Source organism: Notechis scutatus, chromosome 7 (assembly GCF_049901735.1).
Source record: "Notechis scutatus isolate UNSWTSFEM ecotype Mainland chromosome 7, rNotScu1.2, whole genome shotgun sequence".
NCBI lineage: Eukaryota > Metazoa > Chordata > Lepidosauria > Squamata > Elapidae > Notechis > Notechis scutatus.
The window spans coordinates 25,072,214-25,095,226 of NC_142015.1; the positions used below are offsets into that span (position 1 = coordinate 25,072,214).

At 45.6% G+C, this 23,013-nt stretch overlaps 1 protein-coding gene across 2 annotated transcripts in view; it reads left to right on the plus strand.

Annotated features, from left to right (window-relative positions):
- NECTIN1 (nectin cell adhesion molecule 1) overlaps positions 1 to 23,013 on the plus strand; it is a 179,098-nt gene that overhangs the window by 95,999 nt on the left and 60,086 nt on the right. For both annotated transcript variants that reach the window (XM_026681912.2, XM_087970162.1), the window contains exons 2-4: positions 10,479 to 10,826; positions 14,077 to 14,379; positions 15,497 to 15,614. In XM_026681912.2, coding sequence (XP_026537697.1) covers positions 10,479 to 10,826; positions 14,077 to 14,379; positions 15,497 to 15,614 — 769 coding nt within the window. The remainder of the gene's footprint in view (positions 1 to 10,478; positions 10,827 to 14,076; positions 14,380 to 15,496; positions 15,615 to 23,013) is intronic.

A 23,013-nucleotide genomic window follows, 5' to 3' on the forward strand; every position in this document is an offset into this window, starting at 1 on the left:
AGGCATCTTCTGTCCCCCTCCCCCTCCCAAAATTATATAACCCAATCACCCCAAACCGTGTCCCCGCCATCCTGATCTGCATTTCGGGGCATCTCGGGCCAAGCCAGGCTTTTGCGTCTCTGCATTCGCCGAGTGCCAACCATTGTAGTTTTGCTGTGGCTGCAATGTTTTCTGGCCTCCGAAATGCCTGCATATGCGGGGATTTGTGAAGTGGGGTGGTGATTTAGGGACACGCGCTCAATTCTTCTGGCGGGACAGGAGACGTCCTGCTATCTTACTTTTTTTTGGAGGGGAGGGGAGAGAGAATGAGTTGTTGAGGTGCCCAGGAGCAAAGTTTGACTGGCAGAGTTGTGGTGGGGGAAGTGGGAGGGTTGCATTCTTGCCCTCTAGCCTGGAAAAATGTGGAACGTGGGCTTTGGAGACAGGACATGCAAGGACTTGATCGAATAGGTTGCAAGTTCAACCAGCGGACAAGAGCTGTCCTGCAAGGGTCTTTCTCTTTTGTAAGTTGGCTTTCACATGACCAAGGGAAGCCATTAGGAAGTCCGTGTCTTCCTCAACCTGCTCATCTCCTGCTTGTTCTCCAAGTCTCCCTCTCTCCCTCCCTCTCTCTCTTCTATCTATCTATCTATCTATCTATCTCTATCTATCTATCTATCTATCTATCTATCTATCTATCTATCTATCTATCTATCTATCTATCCTCTCTCATCTCTCCCTCCCTCCTCTCTTTCTCATCTATATCTATCCTCTCTCTCTCATCTTCTCTCATCTCTCTCTCTCTCTCTCTCTCTCTCTCTCTCTCTCTCTCTCTCTCTCTCTCTCTCTCTCTCTCTCTATCTATCTACTTATCTATCTGTCAAATCTCTATCTCTCTATTTTCAGATATTGCTTGTCCAAAATTCTTCTTTGGATTGAGGCGGTGGAGGAGAAGACAGGGGGCTTCCAGTCAGTTTTCTGCCTGCCCAATCTGTCCTCCAAAACTCAACTACCCCTGTAGTCCACGAGGGCAAAGGAGTAACTGGCAGAGAATTGGGGTTTCTTCTAAAAACAAAGACACATATCACTTTGATTTATTAATAAATTGCTTGGCTTCTTCCATTCTCTTTTGGCTGCGTGGGTAACCCTGTTCTTCATGCCGTCAGAGTTGTCAAGAACAAGTGAGAAGAACACAATGACAAAGAGGGGTGTGTTTTTTAAACTGTGCCTATACGTGGAAGGAACTCCCCCACTGCCCTGGTTGGTGTGTTTAGTCCTGCAGCTCAAAAATACCCAACTTGGTGCTTTCCAAATATATTTGGGTTTTATATATGTGAGCCACGGTGGCGCAGTGCAGTATTGCAGGCTGCTTCTGCTGACTGCCGGCTGACTGCAATTTGGCAGTTCGAATCTCATCAGGCTCAAGGTTGGCTCAGCCTTCCATCCTTCCGAGGTCAGTAGAATGAGGACCCAGATTGTTAGGGGCAAGAGGCTGGCTCTGTAAATTGCTTAGAGAGGGCTGGAAAGCGCTGTGAAGCGGTACATAAGTCTAAGGGCTATTGCTATTTTCCTTCCTTCCTTCCTTCCTTCCTTCCTTCCTTCCTTCCTTCCTTCCTTCCTTCCTTCCTTCCTTCCTTCCTTCCTTCCTTCCTTCCTTCCTTCCTTCCTTCCTGTTAGAATGCAGTATTGCAGGCTAATTCTGCCAATTGCCAGCAGTTCGATCATGACCGGCTCAAAGTTGACTCAGCCTTCCGTACTTCCGAGGTGGGTAAAATGAGGACCCAGATTGTTGGGGACAATAGGCTGACTCTGTAAACCACTTAGAGAGGGCTGGAAGGCACTGTGAAGCGGTATATAAGTCTGAGTGCTATTGCAATTACTCTATACCAGGGGTCTTCAAACTTGCCAGCTTTAAGACTTGTGGACTTCAACTCCCAGAATTCCTCCTCCAGTCATGTTAGCTCAGGAATTCTGGGAGTTGAAGTCCACAAGTCTTAAACTTCCCAAGCTTGAAGAGACTTCCTCTCTACCACTTTGAATTTCGAGCCCACGTGGAATCTTCCCAAAGTGGGCTTCCACGACTTACGATCATAATTGAGCTTCCGTTGCTAGGCACGTGCAACTCTTAAGATGCAGTTGTTTGGTGAGTTTACATCTATTGTTGCTGTGGTTGTTCAAGTTGTCATTGCAATGGTTGAGCAAATCTGGCGTTCCCCATTGACTTCGTTTGCCAGAAACTGGCTGGGAAGATCACAAGTGGCGCTCATGTGTCCTCAGGATGCTTCAGTGGTTGTAAATGGAAATGCCCAAAGCATGAACATGTGACTAGTCCTCGACTTGCAATTCATTTAGTGACCGCTCAAAATTACAACTGCACCAGAAGAAGAGACACAGGACCGTTTTTCATACTTATGACCATTGCAGAATTCCCGGGGTCACGTGATCAAAATTGGGATGCTTCGCAACTGACTCATATTTATGACGGTTGCAGTGTCCTGGAGTGTGTGTTTGTGTGTGTGTGTGTGTCACGCAATCCCCTTTTGCGTCCTTCTGACAAGCAAAGTCGGGGCGGGGGGGACAACTCCAGATTCAGTTAACAGCCGTGTATCAGATTTGGAAGCCACGTTAGCACCAGAAGCTTCTACACAGCCACATTCTTGAGCTTGGGAAGTTGGGAGGGGGGAACTTCATGGAGCGTATGTGGTTAGACATAATAGCATTTTTCTTCTAAGTCAAGGTCATGTTATCTCTGCACCTGGGTGAGGAGCGGTTGAAGGGATGTCTCAAGTTGGAATGGATGGTGATTGGGGCATGTGATGGAATGATGGGTGCAGGGAGGGTGGGTTTGTAATGTTTACTTATTGGAGGAAAACCCGGAACTTTCCGATTCAGGTTTTCCAAGATGTGCCAGAATATAAGGAAACTTTGAAAAAATTCGGAGTTATCTGTTGGAGTCAAGTTTTTCTGGAACGCTGACACCGTGCTACTCGTTTAAGAAATGCGGTGGTTCCCTTAACAATTGGGGCAAGAAAAGTCGTGCAATGGGTACAACTCGCTTAACCAATGTTCCACTTAGCAATTTTTGGGCGTAATTGTGGTAATCCCTCGAGGGCTACCTGTACAGGGATGCTGTGAGGTCATAAGGGCATGGACCAGTCTGATGTCCCTTTTTTTGCAACATGTCCGCTGGCCAGAGTTGTGTTAAGCTGTTTAAAGCAGCAACAGCAGATCAATTCCAACTCAGAAGAAGCCTTCGTTCAGCCTGTCCGTCTGGATTGTTCTGGGAAGCAAAGCCATGGTTTGCGGGGATGGGTGGCTTCAAGATCTTTCAGGATAGGGCCTTCCGGAGATGCCTTCTCCAAGCTGGTTCCCATTCAGGCTGAGCGCCTCTTGACGGTGCATTTCAACCAAGTAGCTGAGTCAACTTGTGTTCCTTGGCTGGCTTTCAAGAGGTTGGGTGGGGAAGCAACGCAGCCAAAGACGATCACCCCAAAGCCTGGGAGAGGGAGGAAGTGCTCAGAGCTGGAAGGCTGTTCCCAGGCCCTCTCCGGCATGATGGTTCATGTGCTCCCGGACATGTTCCAGCCTGCAGAATGAGCCACAAATACTTCACAGGCAGAGGATGGGCCTGGCAAGCATTGGCTCACATGTGCAGGTGTAGGAGCTTTGCTCTCTGGAAAGAGAGGAGAAAAGGAAAAGGGGATTTATTTCTTAGGTGCATTAGTTGGTTTGCCGATTCTTAGATATATTGGTTGGTTTGCAAATTCTTCTTTCTCAGGTGCATTGGTTGGTTTGCCAATTCTTAGATATATTGGTTGGTTTGCAAATTCTTCTTTTCAGGTGCATTGGTTGGTTTGCCAATTCTTAGATATATTGGTTGGTTTGCAAATTCTTCTTTTCGGGTGCATTGGTTGGTTTGCAAATTCTTCTTTCTCAGGTGCATTGATTGGTTTACCCATTCTTCTTGTGAAAAGGCTGAATCTGGGCACAGAAAGCCAGGAATGTCTCTTTGTCTCATGTCCCTTCATTGACAAATCCCAGGCTGGCAAATATTTTAAGACTTGGTGTTTTTGCCTAGCTAATGCCGCTTGGGTTGGCTGGTGAGGGAAGCCGAGAGAAGCCACCTGGGAGTCTCCGCTCCGCCGTGCTGTACAAGAAAAACCTGACTCGCCAATCCTTGCAACCTGCGTCGCTCATTGTATTTTCTAATAAGCGTCTGGGAGGATGAAAAGAGAAATCGGTGAGCGATGCAGGCAAGTCTTGTCTTACGACCGCAATTGGGGCCAGAAATTCTGTTGCTAAGCAAGGCGGTGGTTGAGTTACGGCTCATTTTACAACTTTTGCAGAGGCTGTTAAGCAAATCATGGCAGTTGTTAAGTGAATCGTGTGGTCATTAAGTGAATCGCGGGGTTTGCTTGTTGGAATCACTGGCTGTGCTTTCTGGATGCCAGCTGGGTGTCGGTGTGCTCATCTCTACTTCTTAGCCATCGTTGTCCAAAGACGTTTTCCATAGTCCTGTGGTCAGCATTGGAAGGGACCTAGTCCACCCCCCCTGCTCAAAAGCACTAAACCCCTGTATCATTTGTCTATTCAAACAAAAGGCTGTTGTTAAAAATATATATATCCATTGTTGGAGCACCCACAACCTCTGCAGGCAAGTCATTCCACTGACTTATTGTTCGAATGCGGTTATCTTCCCGCCGAAGTGATACCTATTTATCTACTCGCATTTGCATGCTTTCGGACCGCTAAATTGGCAGCACATGACGAGACAGAGCCCCAAAACCACCACAGATCAAAGAACCCTAACCCTAACTGACCAGAGGGTCACGTAGGACTCCTGGCGGCTCAGGAACAAGCATTGAACCAAGGCCAATGGATTGGTGATGCCCCTGGTTTTATGGAGAGGCACCGCTTCCTACAAACTTGAAATTTGGCACTTATGTTCCTCTCGGCTTCTAGGTGCTCACTAAGAAAGGATTTTTTGAAATGACCACCAGAGCATTTAGAATATTTCCTGTATTATTATTATTATTATTATTATTATTATTATTATTATTATTATTATTATTATTATTATTATTATTAACACGCTCTGATGCTAAGGAGTTCTACTCCCCCTCGCTACCTGAAAAGAAATCTCTTCCAAATACAAAACACAAGCAGAGGAGAGGAGTTTCCGTTTCCATTTCCGTTTCACAGCAGCAACCAGCTTTTAGTACAGAACAGTTGAGCTAAGCCACGTCCAGGCTCCTTGCTGTCTCCTTCTTGCTCACACAGCAAATACTGCTTCAGTTTCCAAACAGCCCTCAACTCTCTCACACACTGACAGGACGCTAGCCAGATGAATACTGATGGATGCTGGTAGGCAGAGGCAGAATTGTTTTTTCCTTATTTTCCTCCCCAAAAACTAAGCCCGACCACATAGTTTCTTAGCGAAGCACGGGTATTGATCTAGTACTATTTATACAATGCTAGTTTTGTACAACATATTCGTTTTAGTGCATATATACAGTATCACATTCTGGGTCTACTTGGCCTAGTTATTTCATGTTCCAACTCCCACCTTTAGATTTCAACCATTGGTAGAATGTGTTCCATATATTGTAATATTCTGTCTCCTTTTAATTTTTTTAGTTCTAACGTGAATCTGATTTTCTGCAAACCAATCTTTGTTTATTATTATTATCTCCTTTCTAATGGTGTATTTTCACTTTTCCATTGCTGGGCATATACCATATTCGCTGCTGTCAGAATGTGTAATGTTAAATTATATCGATCCCTTACTATATCTCTTGGTTATAATTCCTAGCAAAAATACTTCTGGTTTGAATATCTCCTTCTTTTCTGTCGACGGTCTCTTAGAGTAAGGTCTGTGACCCCCTGAGTGGCCTGTGGCGTTCTTTCTAAGCACAGGGAGTTTCCTAGGACCTCTTGAGGGTCTTCAGAAAGTTTCTCCAGGCCTCCTTAAGAGGTTCAGGGAGGATGGACCAGTTTTTTCTCCCAGCAAAAGCAGCGTGCCTGCTCGCTCAGCCATGGGTGTGTTTCCTAAGATGTAATCACATTTTGCATGGGGTGGGGTCAGTCCCGTCGAACTGGCTTGCCTGGGGCCTGTCGGTGAATTCAGGAGGTGCCTGGAAAATGCCTGGAACCCGCCCTGCCAGAGCCCTTTTACAACAGGCAGGGTTTTTCAGAATCCTTTTTACAACAGGGGTCTCTCCAACCTTGGCAACTCTATCACTGTCTGTTTTGGTTCTGCAACCCAACAAGACAGACACAGACTCCAGAGAGTAATTAGGACCGCAGAAAAAAACAATGGCTACCTGCCTGCCTTCCATGGAGGACCTGTATCCTGCCCGAGTCAAAAAGAGGGCTGTGAAAATATCTACAGACCCCTCACATCCTGGACATAAACTGTTTCAACTCCTACCCTCAAAACGACGCTCTAGAGCCCTGTACACCAGAAGAACTAGACACAAGGGGAGTTTTTTTTCCTGAACACCATCACTTTGCTAAACAACTCATTCCCACAACACTGTTCAACTGTTACAAAGTCTGCACTACTATCACTATTAATCTTCTCACCACTTCTTATCGCCCATCCCCTCCCACTTGTGACTGTATGATTGTAACTTTGTCGCTTGTATCCTTACGATTTATATGGACTGTTTCCTAGTATGAATTAATTGCTTATTGTACCCTATGACTATTATTAAGTGTTGTACCTGATGATTCTGGACTCTTGACGAATGTATCTTTTCTTTTAGGTACACTGAGAGCATTTGCACCAAGACAAATTCCTTGTGTGTCCAAACACACTTGGCCAATAAAGAATTCTATTCTATTCTATTCTACCCTACCCTACCCTACCCTACCCTACCCTACCCTACCCTACCCTACTCTACTCTACTCTACTCTACTTTATTCTTTCCTAATTCTATTCTATTCTATTCTATTCTATTCTATTCTATTCTATTCTATTCTATTCCATTCCATTCCATTCCATTCCATTCCATTCCATTCCATTCCATTCCATTCCATTCCATTGAAGACCTGTGGACTTCAACTCCCAGAATTGGCTTAACAACCATGTCAAAAGAGGGTGCAAAATTGAGCATGCCTCACGTAACCACCTTGTTGCTTAGCAACTGAATTTCTGGCCCCAGTTGTGGGTCATAGCCTAAGGAATCCTTGTTGTCATTTTAGCCATGGTCTGTCCACCGCAGGATGAAGGTTTCAGTGTGTGCTGACTTTCTACATCATATTCCCGAGAAAGCGGCAGAATCCCTTCCTCTCTCTCTGACCTCATTCGCCGAGGCAGAACCTCTTGAGCTTGAGAAATCGGTCCAGCTGTACAGGAAATGAATGAGAAATCTTCTTTTGCTTCTCCTGTGGAGAGGAAAGACCTAGTGGGCAAAACGGGAAGTCACCCCAGATGTTTCTTTTGCTGCTATCGGAATGACTGCCTTGAGGTCCTTCAAGAGAATCCCTGGTCCTCTTCCACGGCTGTGGTTGATGCTCCTTCATCTGGGTGAGTGTTGACCACGGAGATCAAGGCAGGCTCCGTTGCCAGATTTACAACTGGAATAAAATCCGGTGCAAGATGAATATCAAGGCTGCTTCAAAGCTTGCTGCACTGTTGTGAACAGAGAGCCCAGCAGGTTCTCCAGCAAGGAGCCTGTCCCAGATATTTGAGGAGAGAAGATGTTCTTCTATTGCCTGCCACCCCAAATGAGGAAGAACCGAAGTTAAAGTGCATTATTCTGGGACCTGAAGTCCACAAGTCTTCAAGGTGCCAAGGTTGGAAACCCCTGCTTTATAACATGCAGGGTGCAGGAGTTTCTCAGCTGGCCCACTGATGTGGGAAAAAGGAGACGCCCAAACCCCTCAAAGTGCTTTTTCCCCAAGGTGCTCCGTTCTCTCTTCCTTTTTAAAGTTATTTATTCTCTCCCTCCCTCCCTCCCTCCCTCTGTCTCTTTCTCTCTTTCCCCGCTCATTTGCCTTTCCCCAGCCTTTCTCTTTCTTTGGGATGGGCAGATGGGGTTGGGACGGTCTTGCTTTTCCAGTTCTTGGCTGCGCGTTGTTAACCTTCCCTTTTCTTTTTTCTTTTCAACTCTCCTTTCTCTGTACAAAATAAAAATGCCAGCCGTGTAATTACTGGCGTGTTATCTCTAAATACACAGATTGGGAATATGCAGCCGCAGCAGAAATTTGCAAAAAGGGTGGGGGGAGGGAGGAGAGGTGGTTGAAAGGGGCAGAGTTGTGGGGGAGGAGACTTAGCTCCCTTTTGCTAAAAGAGCCCAGGGCACATTTTGCAATGCTAGAAGAGAGAGGGTTCATTTTCAATGTTCAGTCACAAAATCCTTCCTTTTTGTTTTTGTTTTTCCTGGAAGGTTATTGATACAGATAGAAAAAGGCTATTCGTAGCTCAGGGTTGAACTGAGTTGATGCTCTCTGTGGTGTATTTTTTTTCCTTGCAAACATTTCATGACCCAACTAGGTAACCTCATCAGTGATAGAAGGGAGCAGGGGTTTGCAAGAAGGGAGAGGAGGAGGAGGAGGAGGAGGAGGTGGTGGTGGTGGTTTTTGAGGTCTTTGATGCTGTCTGAGCTTGGTGGTTTTCTTGCAGACATTTCATGTCCCAACTAGGTAACCTTATCAGTGTAGAAGGGAGTGGGGTTTGCAGAGGGAGGAGGAGGCAGGAGGAGGAGGAGGAAAGACGCAAACTCCACTGCCTCCTAACACTGATAATGTCACCTAGCTGGCTCATGCATGGCGCAGTCCCAAAGCAGCAGCATCAGGGCCTCTCCCAGGCTGGCCCTCTCCAAACACCGTGGCCTGCAGCCAAGCCGGCTGAGGCCGATGGGAGCTGCCAGCTCAGCACCTTTGATAGTCCCCAGGGCCAAAGACAAGGGCTCCCTTGCATCAAAGCAAGGAGCCCCATTAAATGCAATGGCACTTCCTCCTGAGTCAGCGCTCCTTGAGTTGCATTCTAATGTTTATTTTCTTTCTGTTGGCTGCCTGCTTTTGTCTCCCTGTGTGTTTTGTGTGTGGGAGGGAGGGAGGAAATAGATGGAAATATAGCCTGCATCCATTCTACCATGCATGGGGGGCATGGATAAATAGATTTCTTTTATTTTTTATATTTTTTTTCTTATATGTATCCATGTATTCATAACTATGTTTTTACTTATACCTATTATCTTGTAAGCAATTGACAAAAATAAATAAATAAATGAACAAAAATAAATAAATTTCCATCTCACCCGCCCACCCCCCAAAAAAATGTCCAGATCTTCCCAATTTGCATTCGCTCTGTTGCAATCCTCTCACTTCCGAAAGCTGGCCAGCCTTTTACCAGGGGAGTTTGGTTCAATTCTTCCCGTCTCTCCTTCTAGGCACCCTGTATGCTTCAACTGGTTCAAAATATGGCAGCCCATGGGGATTTTGTGCAAACTTCTCTTCCCTCCTCTCTTCCCCTCCCCTCCCCTCCTCCCCTCCTCTCCTTCCTTTGCTTCCCTTTGCCTCTCTTCTCTTCTCCTCTCCCCCCTTCTCCTCTCCTCTCCCCTCCCCTTCTCTCCTCCTCTCCTCTTCTCCCTTTGCTTCCCTTCTCCTCTCCTCCTTCTCCTTTCCTTTCCTCTCCCCTCCTCCTCTCCTCTCCCCTCCCTCCTCCTCTCCCTTCTCCCCTCCTCCTCCTCTCCCCTCCTATTCTCCTCTCCTCTTGTCCCTTTGCTTCTTTTTTCCTCTCTCCTCCTCCTCTCCTCCCTTTGCTTCTATTCTCCTCTCCCCTCCTCTCCTCCCTTCTCTCCCCTCCTCCCCTCCCCTCCCTTCTCCTTTCCTTTCCCCTCCCCCTCCCCTCCTCTCCTCCCTTTGCTTCCCTTCTCCTCCTCTCCTCTCCTCTCTTCCCTGCCCCAAACATGTATTTCGGCATGTTGATTTGCAATAGAGTTTTGCAGGTTGTTTCATTATCTGTGCAGGAACCAAAGTTAAAGCACATGATTAAGCCTCTTTCAAGAAAAGAGACAGCTTCTACAATGGTCATTTGGGCTATTTTTGCACACAGTACTAAATTGAGTTAGCTTTAACCTTGATTAGTTCCTTGGTGCGTGTGTTTGTGTGTGCGCGCGGGCGCCTTAAAAGTATGTTGTGTGAACCCAGGCCACTGGCTGACTTAATGATTCATTGTGTTGTGCAAAGCCAGGAAATGGAAGAACTGTGCAACAAGATGAAGCCTGTTGCCAGATTGTCTCCTCTTAATCTTCTGAGCTTTGAAAGAGCTCACGGGGGAATTTGTGGTTCCGAAATGACAACCCTTGCAGATTCACAAAGACAACCTTGGAAGCCCAGCAACAAGGATCATTTCCAGTGTCACATCCTAATCTTCATTGATTACGTTACCTTGCTTGAAAGCAAAACCATTGTAACCCCCAAATCTTAGCTTGGAAGAACTCCTGAAGAACACAACACGTCCTAATCCTTCCGTCTCTCTTCTCTTGTAGGCCTCTGGGCTCAGAAGGTGCTTGTCAATGAGACGGTCTCCGGCTTCATCGGGACCGATGTAGTCCTTCATTGCAACCTGGTCAATATCAACCACACAAGGATCACTCAAGTCACCTGGCAGAAGGCCAGTAATGGCTCCAAGCAAAATGTGGCCATCTACAACCCCGTCATGGGTGTCTCCATCCTGCCCCCCTACAAGAAGAGAGTGGACTTCCAGAACCCATCCATCACCGACGGGACCATCAAGCTGTCCAACCTGCAGTTGGACGACGAAGGGATCTACATCTGTGAGTTCGCCACCTTCCCTACCGGCAACCGGGAAAACCAACTCAATCTCACCGTATTGGGTAAGTTGCCGATATCATTTTATTCGTTCTTTACAAGTATTAAAATGATACGCTGCCCTCTCATTGTTCAAGAGATGCTGGGTGGCTTACAACCCCGTAAAAGCAAAATGTCAAACGTTACCATTGAAAGAAATTTGATAAATCAGGAACCAGAAATTCAACGAGAGGTGGAGATGGGATCTTTCTCCTAGACTACTAACCAGCACCGACCTGGAATGCCCCATTGGGGTCCCATGCGGGTTGGCAGAGCCAGGTTTTGGGGTCATTTTGGAAGGCCAAGAGAGTGGGGAGGCAGATCTTGAGGGGCACAATGTTCCAGAGGGTGGGAACCTCAGCAAAAGAGACCTTTCTCCTGGGCGCTGCCAGAGGCAATTCCTTGACCAGTGGGGTCCAGATCATGCCCCTTCTGTCAGAATGAGTGCAGCATGCCTACCCATTGGGGCTACAGCAAAGACAAAGTGTGCATCTGAGTGATCCATCAGTCTTCCCCTATGCTGTTTGATGGTCATGTGGCTTTACTAGTTTCTTACCCTGTTTCCCTGAAAATACGACCTACCCTGAAAGTAAGTCCTAGCTTCATTTTTTCCCTTCATCTCAACAATAATGTTATTGCACAGGTAAAAATTAAACTAGGGTGGGGATTGGGGGTGGTGGTGGAGCTGCCCTACTACTTACCTTTGGACAGTTGTAGCCAGGCCTCGCACACCCAACACCTGCCTCACTGGCCCATTTCTTCTGCAGCCAGCAAGGCTGGCCAAGCTTACCTGAAGGCCTCTGGAGCTATAACAAAGCTCTGGATCGATCCAGAGCTCTGTTATCAGCTGCAGAAGGCTTAAGGAAAGCCTTGCCAGCTGCAGAAGAAGTTCCTGAAGGCCTCTGACAGCGAAAAGGAGGCCAGGGGGTGACCTGCCCAAGTGAGATTAGTCCGTGGATGACATCCCCTGAAAATAAGACCTGGTGCATTTTTTGGTAACAAAAAAATATAAGACAAGGTCTTATTTTCAGGGGAACATGGTACCTGGATTTGGTAGACATATTTTCCCTTATATATAGAAATACACACACGTCTCTTTTTCATGAGAAAACTCAGCTGCGAGTTAGAATGAGAGCAGGAAATATTTGCCTTCATTCAGCACAGGTTTTGACTTGTCCTCAGGTGATGACCAGTGTCATCAGATGGTCTTAGATAGATTGTCTGCAGTGGCTTCAGGCTGGCTCCATTAACCACGTTAGAGTTGGTGACTCTGTCGCAATCTTACTTTGAGAGCATTGTTGTTGAGATGAAGGAAAAGAAATGGACTCTGGACAAACGCAAATGTCTGTGTAACAGGGTGAAGCTTGTTATCCAAATTATTGCCCAACTTCTCATTCCGGGCTCCTTGTTTTGAAAATATTGATGCAGGCCATTTAATGTAAACCCTCTGGCAAGTTTACAGCAATAATATAAAAACAAAACTCCTTTAAAAAAATGATCCGTGAAAAACATCAACATTAGTGGGAGTTTGTGGCTGGGGAAGGTCATCCGTAAAAGCTCAAAACCAAAGTAGAACTGAGACTCTCCTGCTTTATGGTCTCATTCTGTAAATACTAACATCAAACTGGCTCTCTGCTTTTACATTAGGGAAGACTTATTTCTGAATCCAGGCCTTACTATCCACATATTTCACTAAACCATGGCTTATTTTAACACTAGTCTGTAGAATAACCATAGTGACTTGGTTCACACAGAGCAGAGAATTGTTTGCAAATAACAGAGTTGAAAGGGACTTTGTAGGTCATCTAGTCCAACCCCCCTGCCCAAGCAGGAGACCCTACACCGTTTCTGACAGATGGCAGTCCAGTCTCTTCTTGAAAGCCTCCAGTGATGAAGCTCCCACAACTTCTGAAGGCAACTTCTGTTCCATCGGTTGATTGTCTTCACGAAGGACAAGAAAATTCCTTATTTCCAAGTTGAATCTCTCCTTGTTCAGTTTCTATCCATTATTCCTTGTCTGGCCTTTGGATGCTTGGAATATAGGTAGAAATCAACATGCTAGCCTAGAACTCAGATATATGAGACCACCTGCTCTTTCTCCCTTTAAGTTCTCCTTTTTTTGGAGAACTAGAGGTGTGAAAGGAAGGTGAGATGGTCATCAGAGGCTACAAAAGAGCCCTCAGCTTCTCCTTTTCTAGCATACCAGATTTTCGTAGCATATTTGCGATCACGTCCAGGTGAAGAATGATGCAAAACCTGCCCCATTTTTCATGGAAATGTGGCATTCCAATGAATCCGTTTCAGCAATGGGAACTCATTTGCCGATTGCATGTGTTACTCCATATAGGTATGTATTTATAAGATTCCTATTTCCTCCTGTCTTGTAAAACACAACTTTGGATGGCTCACAACAATAATAGAAAGACAAAGAAGGAAAACAAGCTGTAGCCTGGTTTCATCTGACATGGGATGCAGAGAGAAGCCCATGTCAACAAGTCTACCGAGATCTTCACTGATGTTCAGGTCTTGGGCAAACTAATGAGGAGGACATCATGTTAATGTTCATCAATAGCAATAGCACTTAGACTTATATACCACTTCACAGCACTTTCCAGCCCTCTCTAAGCTGTTTACAGAGTCAGTCTAATGCCCCAACAATCTGGGTCATCATTTTACCAACCTTGGAAGGATGGAAGGCTGAGTCAACCTCGAGTTGGTCAGGATTGAACTGCTGGCAATTGGCAGAATTAGCCTGCAATACTGCATTCTAACCTAGAAGGAAGGAAGGAAGGAAGGAAGGAAGGAAGGAAGGAAGGAAGGAAGGAAGGAAGGAAGGAAGGAAGGAAGGAAGGAAGGAAGGAAGGAAGGAAGGAAGGAAGGAAGGAAGGAAGGAAGGAAGGAAGGAAGGAAGGAAGAAGGAAGGAAGGAAGGAAGGAAGGAACAGGAAGGAACATAGCAATAGCACTTAGACTTATATACCACTTCACAGTGCTTTACAGTCCCTCTCTAAGAAGTTTACAAAATCAGCCTCTTGCCCCCAACAATTTTGGGTCCTCATTTTACCCACCTGGGAAGGACGGAAGGCTGCATCAACTTTTGAGCCTGGTGACATTCGAACTGCCAAATTGCAGGCAACCGGCAGACAGCAGGAGTAGCCTGCAGTACTGCACTCTAGCCACTGCGCCACTGTGGCTCAAACGACAACTCGTGGTCCTTGTTGTTTATTTGATCATGACTCCTTTGCTTCCACTTGCTGATCTCTTGCCTTTTCTTCAGCCAAACCAGTAAACCGGATGGAAAGTACCACCAGACCACTGATTGCCCGGGCCGGCATGACAGAAAAAATCCTGGTGGCCACCTGCATATCCTCCAATGGGAAACCTCCCAGCACGGTGACCTGGGACACTAAGCTGAAAGGCGAGGCGGAATTCCAGGAGATCCGCAATGAGAATGGCACCATCACTGTGATCAGCCGCTACCGTCTTCTACCAAGCCGGGAGGCCCATCAGCAGCAGCTGAAGTGTGTGGTCAACTACCAGTTGGAGCGTTTTACGGAGAGCATGACCCTCAACGTGCTGTGTAAGTTGGAGAAGCGGGAGCGATGCTTAGAGTTAGGACTTCAAAGAGACAGGACTTAAAAATGGGAGTGTCAGGGTTCCAAGAAATAGACCCCTACTGAGCAAAAGGCTGATGAATTCCTCAAAGAACAGCTTTATTGGATATATCATATTGGCGCAATCTAGTGAAAACCAACTCTGAAGATTCCCACAGTTTTCACCTCATTAAAAATGAAAATTTCCACCCCAATCCCAAACTATCAGCCACATGGTCCAATCGAGGCACTGTCCGGTGGTCTGGTGACATTACTCCTCAGGCCACCTGTGAGAACATCCTTGGTTCCCAGGGGAAAGTATTGTATTTTGACTACACAACCCCAGCTATCTCTAATCCCCTCCTCCCTATCCATCCCTCAGCTCCAGTGTGGCAACACTGAAGCTCCAAGATGGCTTCAGCCAGGCCAGCTTCAGGGTTGACAGGCAGATCTTACCATGGCTTATCACAACCACCTCAGTGAAGATTCGATTATTTCTCTTGTTGGGGAGTTGCACTAGGCATGGGCTTCCCTGAGTGAGGAGGGGCAAGTAGCAAAACATGAGTGATGAGGTCTGGGCACAAGGACATCTGCAACCATCATCGTTGGCATGATGGGTGCCATGCCTGTGTCGTTTTGACATCATTGTGGTTTGCTGCAGGAGCCATTGTTAGGAAATTAAAGTGGTCTCCAGGACATCCATTAATGTCTGCCTCTTCTCTCGCCCTACCTCCTTTTGCTGTTTTTCCTACTCTCCTGTCTCCTCCTGACTTCTCTGGTTTCCCTCCATCCTTCCTCTTTTTCTCCTTGCCTTTCCAATTCCGCTTTTGCCCTTATCTGTCCAATTTTTCCTTTCTTCTCCTTGGCTCATCCTTTCACCCTTGTTTCTCTCCATCCTTCTGTTCTCCAACCCTGTTCTTCCCATCCTTCTCTTCCTCAATGTTGACCTCATTCCTAATCTTCTCAACCCCATGTCTATCCTTCTTGGCTCTCTTGACTCTTTCTTCTCTCCATCTCTGTATCTCTCTTCTCTTATCCTCCTCCTTTCTTCCTTCATCTCTCTCCTCCACCATGTTCCTCCATTCTGTCTTCCCTGCTCCACAGATGAACCCGAGGTTAGAATCGATGGTTTTGACAGCAACTGGTACCTCAACCGGAAGGATGTGAAATTGACTTGTACATCTGATGCCAATCCTCCTGCTACGGAGTACCAATGGAAGCTGTAAGTATTGGTCCACAGCACATGGATGAACTGTTATGAGTTCTTTGCAGCACTGAACGAGTAAGGAGCCCAATGGGAACACTTTTGTGCCCGGGGCCATAAAGTTCCTTCAAGAATTACTTGGTCAGATAGTGCAGGTGAAGGAAGAATGATTGATACCTCTTTTCCTCCATTATTTTACGTAAGCTGTACCCTGAAGGCAGCAAAGTAGAGTTCCTTAAGCAAGGCCCCAGCTTAGCTGTCCCATTTGAGCTACTGTTCTCTGTGCAAGTCGTTTATATAACCCTTTTATTTATTCTAATTCTAGTCATTTCTGCAATATTTGTTACATGGTGAGTTTTGTGTTAGGAAAATGATCACAATGAGCGGTGCTGATGATAGAAACCAGTGCTTTCTCTTGAGTTCCCTTCTATCTGATAGAGGCAGCCACTATAGAGAGAAGAGATGTTTTAGGACTTAAATGATGGACTACAATCTGTTCCATGTCCCTCCTCCAAATGCTAACAAATACAAGTTGTTGTTGTTAGTTGCAAAGTTGTGTCCGACACATTACAACCCCATGGACAACATTCCTCCAGGCCTTCCTGTCCTCTACCATCTTCTGGAGTCCATTTAAGCTCACGCCGACTGCTTCAGTGACTCCATACAGCCCCCTCCTTCTCTGCCGTCCCCTTCTTCTTCTATTGCCCTCCATCGTTCCCAGCATTAGGCTCTTCTCCAGGGAGTCCTTCCTTCTCATGAGGTGGCCAAAGTCTTTGAGTTTCACCTTTAGGATCTGGCCTTCTAAAGAGCAGTCAGGGTGGATCTCCTCTGGGACTGACCAGTTGGATGGCCTTGCAGTCCAAGGGACTCGCAGGAGTCTTCTCCTCCAGCCCCAGAGTTCAAAGGCCTCCATTCTTTGGCGCTCAGCCTTCCTTACGGTCCAACTTTCTCAGCCACACATTGCAACTGGGAAAACCACAGCCCTGACTCTACACACTTTTGTTGGCAGGGTGATGTCTCTGCTTTTTAGTAGTCCTTAACTAATGACTGTATTTGAGTCTCCAATTACGGTCATTAAGTCACGCTGGTTGTTAAGCCGGTTATCACAACCGTACCTGTTTTTAACGATCTTTGTTCAGTGATCATTAAGGGAAGACTATCGTTAAGTGAAGCCATTTTTGATTATGACTGGGTTGGGGTTGTTGTTTTTTTTTTGCTAGAAACAAGAAGTAAATGTCTGTTTCTGACAAAAATATCATAAATCGCCATATGTGATTGAGGGATGCTGCAAATGGCTGCCAATAGAAGTCGTTTGCCAAAAGAATAAAAAGCAGTAATATGAATTTGGAGGTGGGGGGAAACCTTCAGAACTCCAGAACTGAGTTGTAAGTACCTTCTGTCGTAACGTTGAAAAATCATTAAGCAACAGGTTGTAAGTGGAGGATGCCTGCATCCATAACAAACCCTGGATCTCTCCTCCAAGGGAAACTGATCAGGGTTCACGACAAACTATCTGCAAACCGTGATCAATTTCAAACCTATTGGGATGCAATGTGTGGCTTTGCAGGTGTTTCACAAAAGCAAAAAAAAAAAAAAAGGAAACTCCACCATCCTCCCACACACAGCAATCAAGAGCCTCTATTATTAGCAGGCGAGAAGATCCAACCTGTTGCATCGCTCAGGTGTCAATTCATTCTCACCTTTCGTGGTTCGCAGGACTTCTTTAGACCTCAGAAGTAGGTCTCTGGCGCTGGATTCCGGTTGGTTTCCTTGGAAAAGATTCCAAATAGAACCCACCCCTGGCCTGGTTGTCCTCAGATATTTCTACCTTTTCTTTCTTCTTTCTTTCTTTCTTTCTTTCTTTCTTTCTTTCTTTCTTTCTTTTTCTTTCTTTCTTTCTTTCTTTCTTTCTTCTTCCTTCCTTTTCCTTCCTTCCTTCCTTCCTTCCTTCCTTTCTTTCTTTCTTTCTTTCTTCCTTCCTTCCTTCCTTCCTTCCTTTTCCTTCCTTCCTTCTTTCTTTCTTTCTTTCTTTCTTTCTTTCTTTCTTTCTTTCTTTCTTTCTTCCTTCCTTCCTTCCTTCCTTCCTTCCTTCCTTCCTTCCTTCCTTTTCCTTCCTTCCTTCCTTCTTTTCTTTCTTTCTTTCTTCCTTCCTTCCTTCCTTCCTTCCTTCCTTCCTTCCTTCTTCCTTCCTTCCTTCCTTCCTTCTTTCTTTCTTTCTTTCTTTCTTTCTTTCTTTCTTTCTTTCTTTCTTTCTTTCTTTCTTTCAAAAATGTTCCTTTCTCCTTCTTGGCAACCAAGATGTTATTGAGGTTATCAATTTCCACCCACGTGTGCATCTCTGGCTATCAGCTTAGGAAGGAGCATGTGTGTTTGTGTGTGTGTGTGTGTGTGTGTTGTTTCCAAGCAGACACATTTAGATCAGCAGCTGGTGAGTCATTGGACACATTACCTGCAGTGACCTGGATGGAATCGCTCAGGCGAGTGAGCGGAGAGTCCCTTTCACACAAACAGCCCAAGAAGGGATGGGAAGATGCCCAGCTAGGATTGACACTGGCTGCTTTCTGCTGGGCAGCCTCACAAATGCATTGCCTCTAGAAAGCAAGCATGTCAGGAAGGAAGCTTTCCTTCCCTTTCTCTTCCGTGGGCGGAGATTTAATGGATTGGTATGGAGAAACCATCAGTCCCGGAGCCCTGGCATTTAACCTGGATGTGGTGCGATCCTCACAACACTCAAATATGTCTTCTGTGGTTGAAGAAGGCCAGCAGAATAACATTTTCCAGGTGACCAAGGAGGAAGAAGCTGACTTATCTAAACAGAGAGCCAATCTAATCATCACATGGGTTTCTCTTTGCACTGAGAGTTTCTCTGTTAATGTATTGCTTTTGGATCTGAGCACTCCCCTGTCTTCAAGCCCCAAATGCAATTAAATTCTACGATAAAGTAGAATTAACTCATCTGGCCATGTTTTTATCCACTCTACCTGGGAAGGCTGACATCCGTCTCGAAAGTCTGAAAATACAATTTTCCCATTGTCTCTTTTACACCCCAATAATTAGGAAGGGTCCTTTTTCTGAACTTCTTACTGCATCCATTACGCAGCTGTGGGCTACGCACCCTCTTATCCTATAATTCCCTAAGCAGCATCTCTTTGACTGGTGTCCCAAGGCCATTCTCGTATACCATTACAGCCAGGAACCTACTCGTGTAGAAATTCAGCATGGATATAAGGCCCTGAATAACAGTGTTCTGTCGGAGGGCTCTCAACCCCTCCAGTCTTGAAGAGAATGATCCCATTCTGTGCCAAACAGGTCACATATCCAGCTTGCAGGCCTCTGGAAGGAATAAGGCAGGAATAGGAAGGAATAAGGCAGTGAAAGCATTTGTATATGATGAAAAAAAAAGATCCTGAGGCATCAGAAAGAGTGCAGAGAAGTGCACCAAAGACGACTATGGCGCTGGAAGCTAAACAGCTAAGAGAACTAAAGTATTATGCGTAGCCTGATGAAGAGAAGGACTAAGGGGGACACGATAGCACCTTCCAATACTTGAAGGGCTTCTATAGGAAAGAGGAGGTCAATTTATTCTCCATAGCATCTGAGGGCAGGCTAAGAAGCAATAGGCGGAACCTAATGAGAAGGTGATCCAGCCTGCAGCTAAGAAGACGCTTCCTGATAAAAAGAACAATTAATAAATAGAAGACGGTATTTCTAGGTTGAACTATGGGGTCCTTGGTACTCTCTTGAGCTTGGTTGTTTTCTTGTAGACTTTTCTGACCAACATCTGCAGCTAACAACCCAGACACATCCCATAGTCCTAGCAATTGATGATGTCCCTCAGTTTGGTCATGACACATCTGCCAGAAAACAACCAAGCTTGAAGAGCCTCAAGAACCCCATCATTAATCAATGGAATAGCTTGCCCCCAGAAGTTATGGATACTCCATCACTAGAGGTTTTCAAAAAAGAAAAATAGGACAATAATTTGTCCAGGGTGGTCTATGGACTCTTGTCTTGAGGATTGGACTACGAGATCTCCAAAATCTTTTGCTTGGAGGTTTTCTAGTCCAGGTGTCTATGATTCTAAGACCTTCAAATCTCATACTCTCTTCCTTTTTCAAAACAACACATTCGTTTTCTGGCTGGGAACGCTATAGCTTGCCTTAAATTATAAAATATTGATTGCTTCTCTTCAAAGTCCTTGCCAGCGTAGCTGCTTGTTTGGGGCATGTTAACATGGAGAAAAATCAAAGCTGTTCTGATTGTTTCTATCTCTTTGGGCCAAATAGCTGATGGTTAATGATGGTGGCGATGGTGTATTTTAAGGAAATAGAAGGTGACGCTGTTTTAGAGGACCCTGGTGATTGGCATGTGTGCGTGGGGGCTGATTTTTTCTATTCATTAATTGCTCCCAAGGGGAGGGAGGGGTTTTCCCCACCACCCACTGCTTCTAATTGGAGCATCGTCTGAATGCAAATTGGGCCTGTCACCCCTGGGTTGGGTGCCTGTCGATTGCTTTTGCTGAACTTAATTGCTTTCCCTCGGATTGATTAAAAATGAGCAAACTGCATAATTTTCCTCTGTGCGCAGTGTTGTTTTTGTTTGTTCTGTGATATTTTTGCAAAACACTTAGGAATTGATTGATTTTTAAATGTATTTATTTGTTTGTTGAGCGTCTCCCAGTTTCTATCAGGGCTAACAAGACGAGGCTGCTGTTCCTGTAGTATTTGGGGGGAAAGAACCAGTGGTGGGATTCAGATTTTTTTTTTACTACTGATTCTGTGGGTGCGGCTTGGTGGGCCCTCCCCACCTCACTAACCTGCTTTCCAGCTCTGTTCTTGTTGTGGTTCGCCAGCAGCAGGTGCTGCTGATCTCTCGGAGAGCGAGGACTCAGATGAGGGGCCTGTGTGTGTGAGGCAGGGATGGGGCCAGAACCATCGGGGAGTGGAATGCTGCCTTTGGAGATTGTGGAGGCTGGCAGCAGTGAGGAAGAGGTTCCCGAGGAGCCTGTGCCCAGTGAGCGTATGTGCAGGGCTGCTCGAAGGAAAGAGCAACTGCAGCAGCACGGGAGACTCAGGAGGAAGGCTGCAAGGTAATGGCCCCTCCCTAAGAAGACAAAAGCCAGCTGAGAAACCGCAGTTCTTTGCAGAAGGCAAAGAAGTTCGATACTCAAGCCTGATGGGCGCTAGGAATATCTGAGTTGGTGTTTGGAGGCTCTTTGATTTATTGTTTAGGAACTTTATCTGTTGCTCTTGTCAGCCTTGCAAAAACTTGGCAAGGCTCTTTCTTATCGGAGCTAATTAGTTGGAAGTAGCCTTTTGAAGAAACAGGATTCGTAAATGACACAGTAAAAGGCTGTGTTACCTTTGTCTTGTGTTTGCTCTCTTGGAACCAGGTTTGGGTCAGAACAGTTCTCCTGTGCAGGGCAACCAAAGAAGACCCAGCCGATCACCTGGGACTCAATGGGAGGCAGAGAAGAGATGGGGGAGGTGCCAGTCAGAGGTGGGATTTGCCGGTTCTGCAAACTATTCGAAATTTCTGCTACCGGTTCTCCAGAACCGGTAAGAACCACCTCTGGAAAGAACCATTCCCATAGAACAGATAGCGTTAGTTACTTAGTTTATTTTGTTGTCATTGCACCTCATACAACGAAATTAAATGCCATTTTCAGTGTACATTATGACTATAAAAATAAAACACAAGCACACTTCCTTCGCATTCTATACAATTGAATTGAAAACCCCTGATATTGCATTAGCGTTGCACTATACAGTAGAATTCAATATAGTTAGTTACTGCTCTTGGGAGAGAAGCTGTTTTTCAGCCCATTCATCCTTGTTTTTATTATCCTGTACTGTCTGCCAGATGGTAATAGTTCAAAAAAAAAAAGGGTGCCCAGGATGAGATTATTAGCAAATCTATTTTTGAGAAGATAGGTGAATAAAATACCCTAGGTTGAAGTTATCCCTTCTTTAGAGCCAGAGAGCTAATTTCATTTTTATTTTTATTTTTTGCCTTTTCATCTTATCCTTTTTTTTAAAGAAATCAAGCAGTTGTATATCAGAAGTTAGCAACGTGGCAGCTGTAGATCCTAAAAGTCCTCTCTCTTAAAACTTAAATTAATAATTTAAAATGTTTTCGAACACTGAAATAGGATGATAGCCATCTCCCTCAACAACTGGTGTTTTCAGGAGGTCATAAGAAATGATCATGCCTGTGCAAAAGCGAAGGCATTTCCTTTGCAACCAGGTGTGTTCTGCTCACTGTTGGTGCAAAATAACCTCTGTGTCATACCAATAGAACATTTGCAGCTTGCAGGGAAACAACCAAGCTGAGAGAGCTCCAAGGATCTCACAAGAAACCAACACTCCCACCAACACTAATAGGGAAAGCCACGACATATAAAAGAGAGCAAACCTACTTCCTTCTAGCACTGATGATGTTACCTAGCTGGGTCATGAAATGTCTGCAAGAAAACAACCAAGCTCAGAGAGCACAAAAGGACTCAACAGTTCATCCCTGAGCTACAAATACGCTTTTCTGGTTGGTTAACAAAAAGGAGTAGGACTTCAAAGGAGAGACTTCGATAGCTTCCAAGGGATGTGTCTGAGTTGTGAGCTGGAGATGTTGTCTATCTGAATCATAAAACATCTGCAAGAAAACAACCCAGCTTAGAGAGCACCAAAGACTCCATCATTCACCCCTGAACTACGAATATGCTCTTCTTTTGGTTAACAAAGAGGAGGAAGCCAGATAGCTGACATGGAATGGGAGTGTTACTCTGTTGGCTGTGGAAGAGGCTGGGGAATGGCAAAGTCCAGCTGGGGAGAGATAGAAGAAGGGAGAGGGAGTTCAGGAAGACCCAGGCCCACCCTCTCTTCATCCTATAAGGCACTCAAGGAGGAACAGAGAAGAGAGCAGCAGGGGTTGCGTGGCTTACAGGGAGGAAATGGCCCTGATTCCCTTCATTAGCCACAGCTGCGAAGACAGTTGATAAGAAAGGCAGGCTGAGTGCGGCAGGCTTCTGGGAGCAAACATGACTTTATCCTGTTGTCATGGCTTATCTGTGTTCCTGGCGTCTTCCCAACCATGTGAATTTTGCCATGCCTTCAAGTCTGAAATTCTTGCTGCTGCCCTGCCAAACTAATTGCTTGTTTGGACTTTAAGTTGCAGTTTGTGTTGACCATGTTTTGGACTTGATTCTCTGCAGCCAAAGGCTGTTCCCAAGAGAGTTTGTCTCCAGCCAGAAAGTAACGTGGACATTGGGGGCAAAGTTGGAGATAATAAAGGGACTCTTATTGCTTATCTGACTGTGTTGCCTTTGTGCCACGCCCCTTTGGGTCATCACACAAGGAATGTGTCTGAGTTGTGAGCTGGAGATGTTGTCTAGTTGAGTCATAAAACATCTGCAAGAAAACAA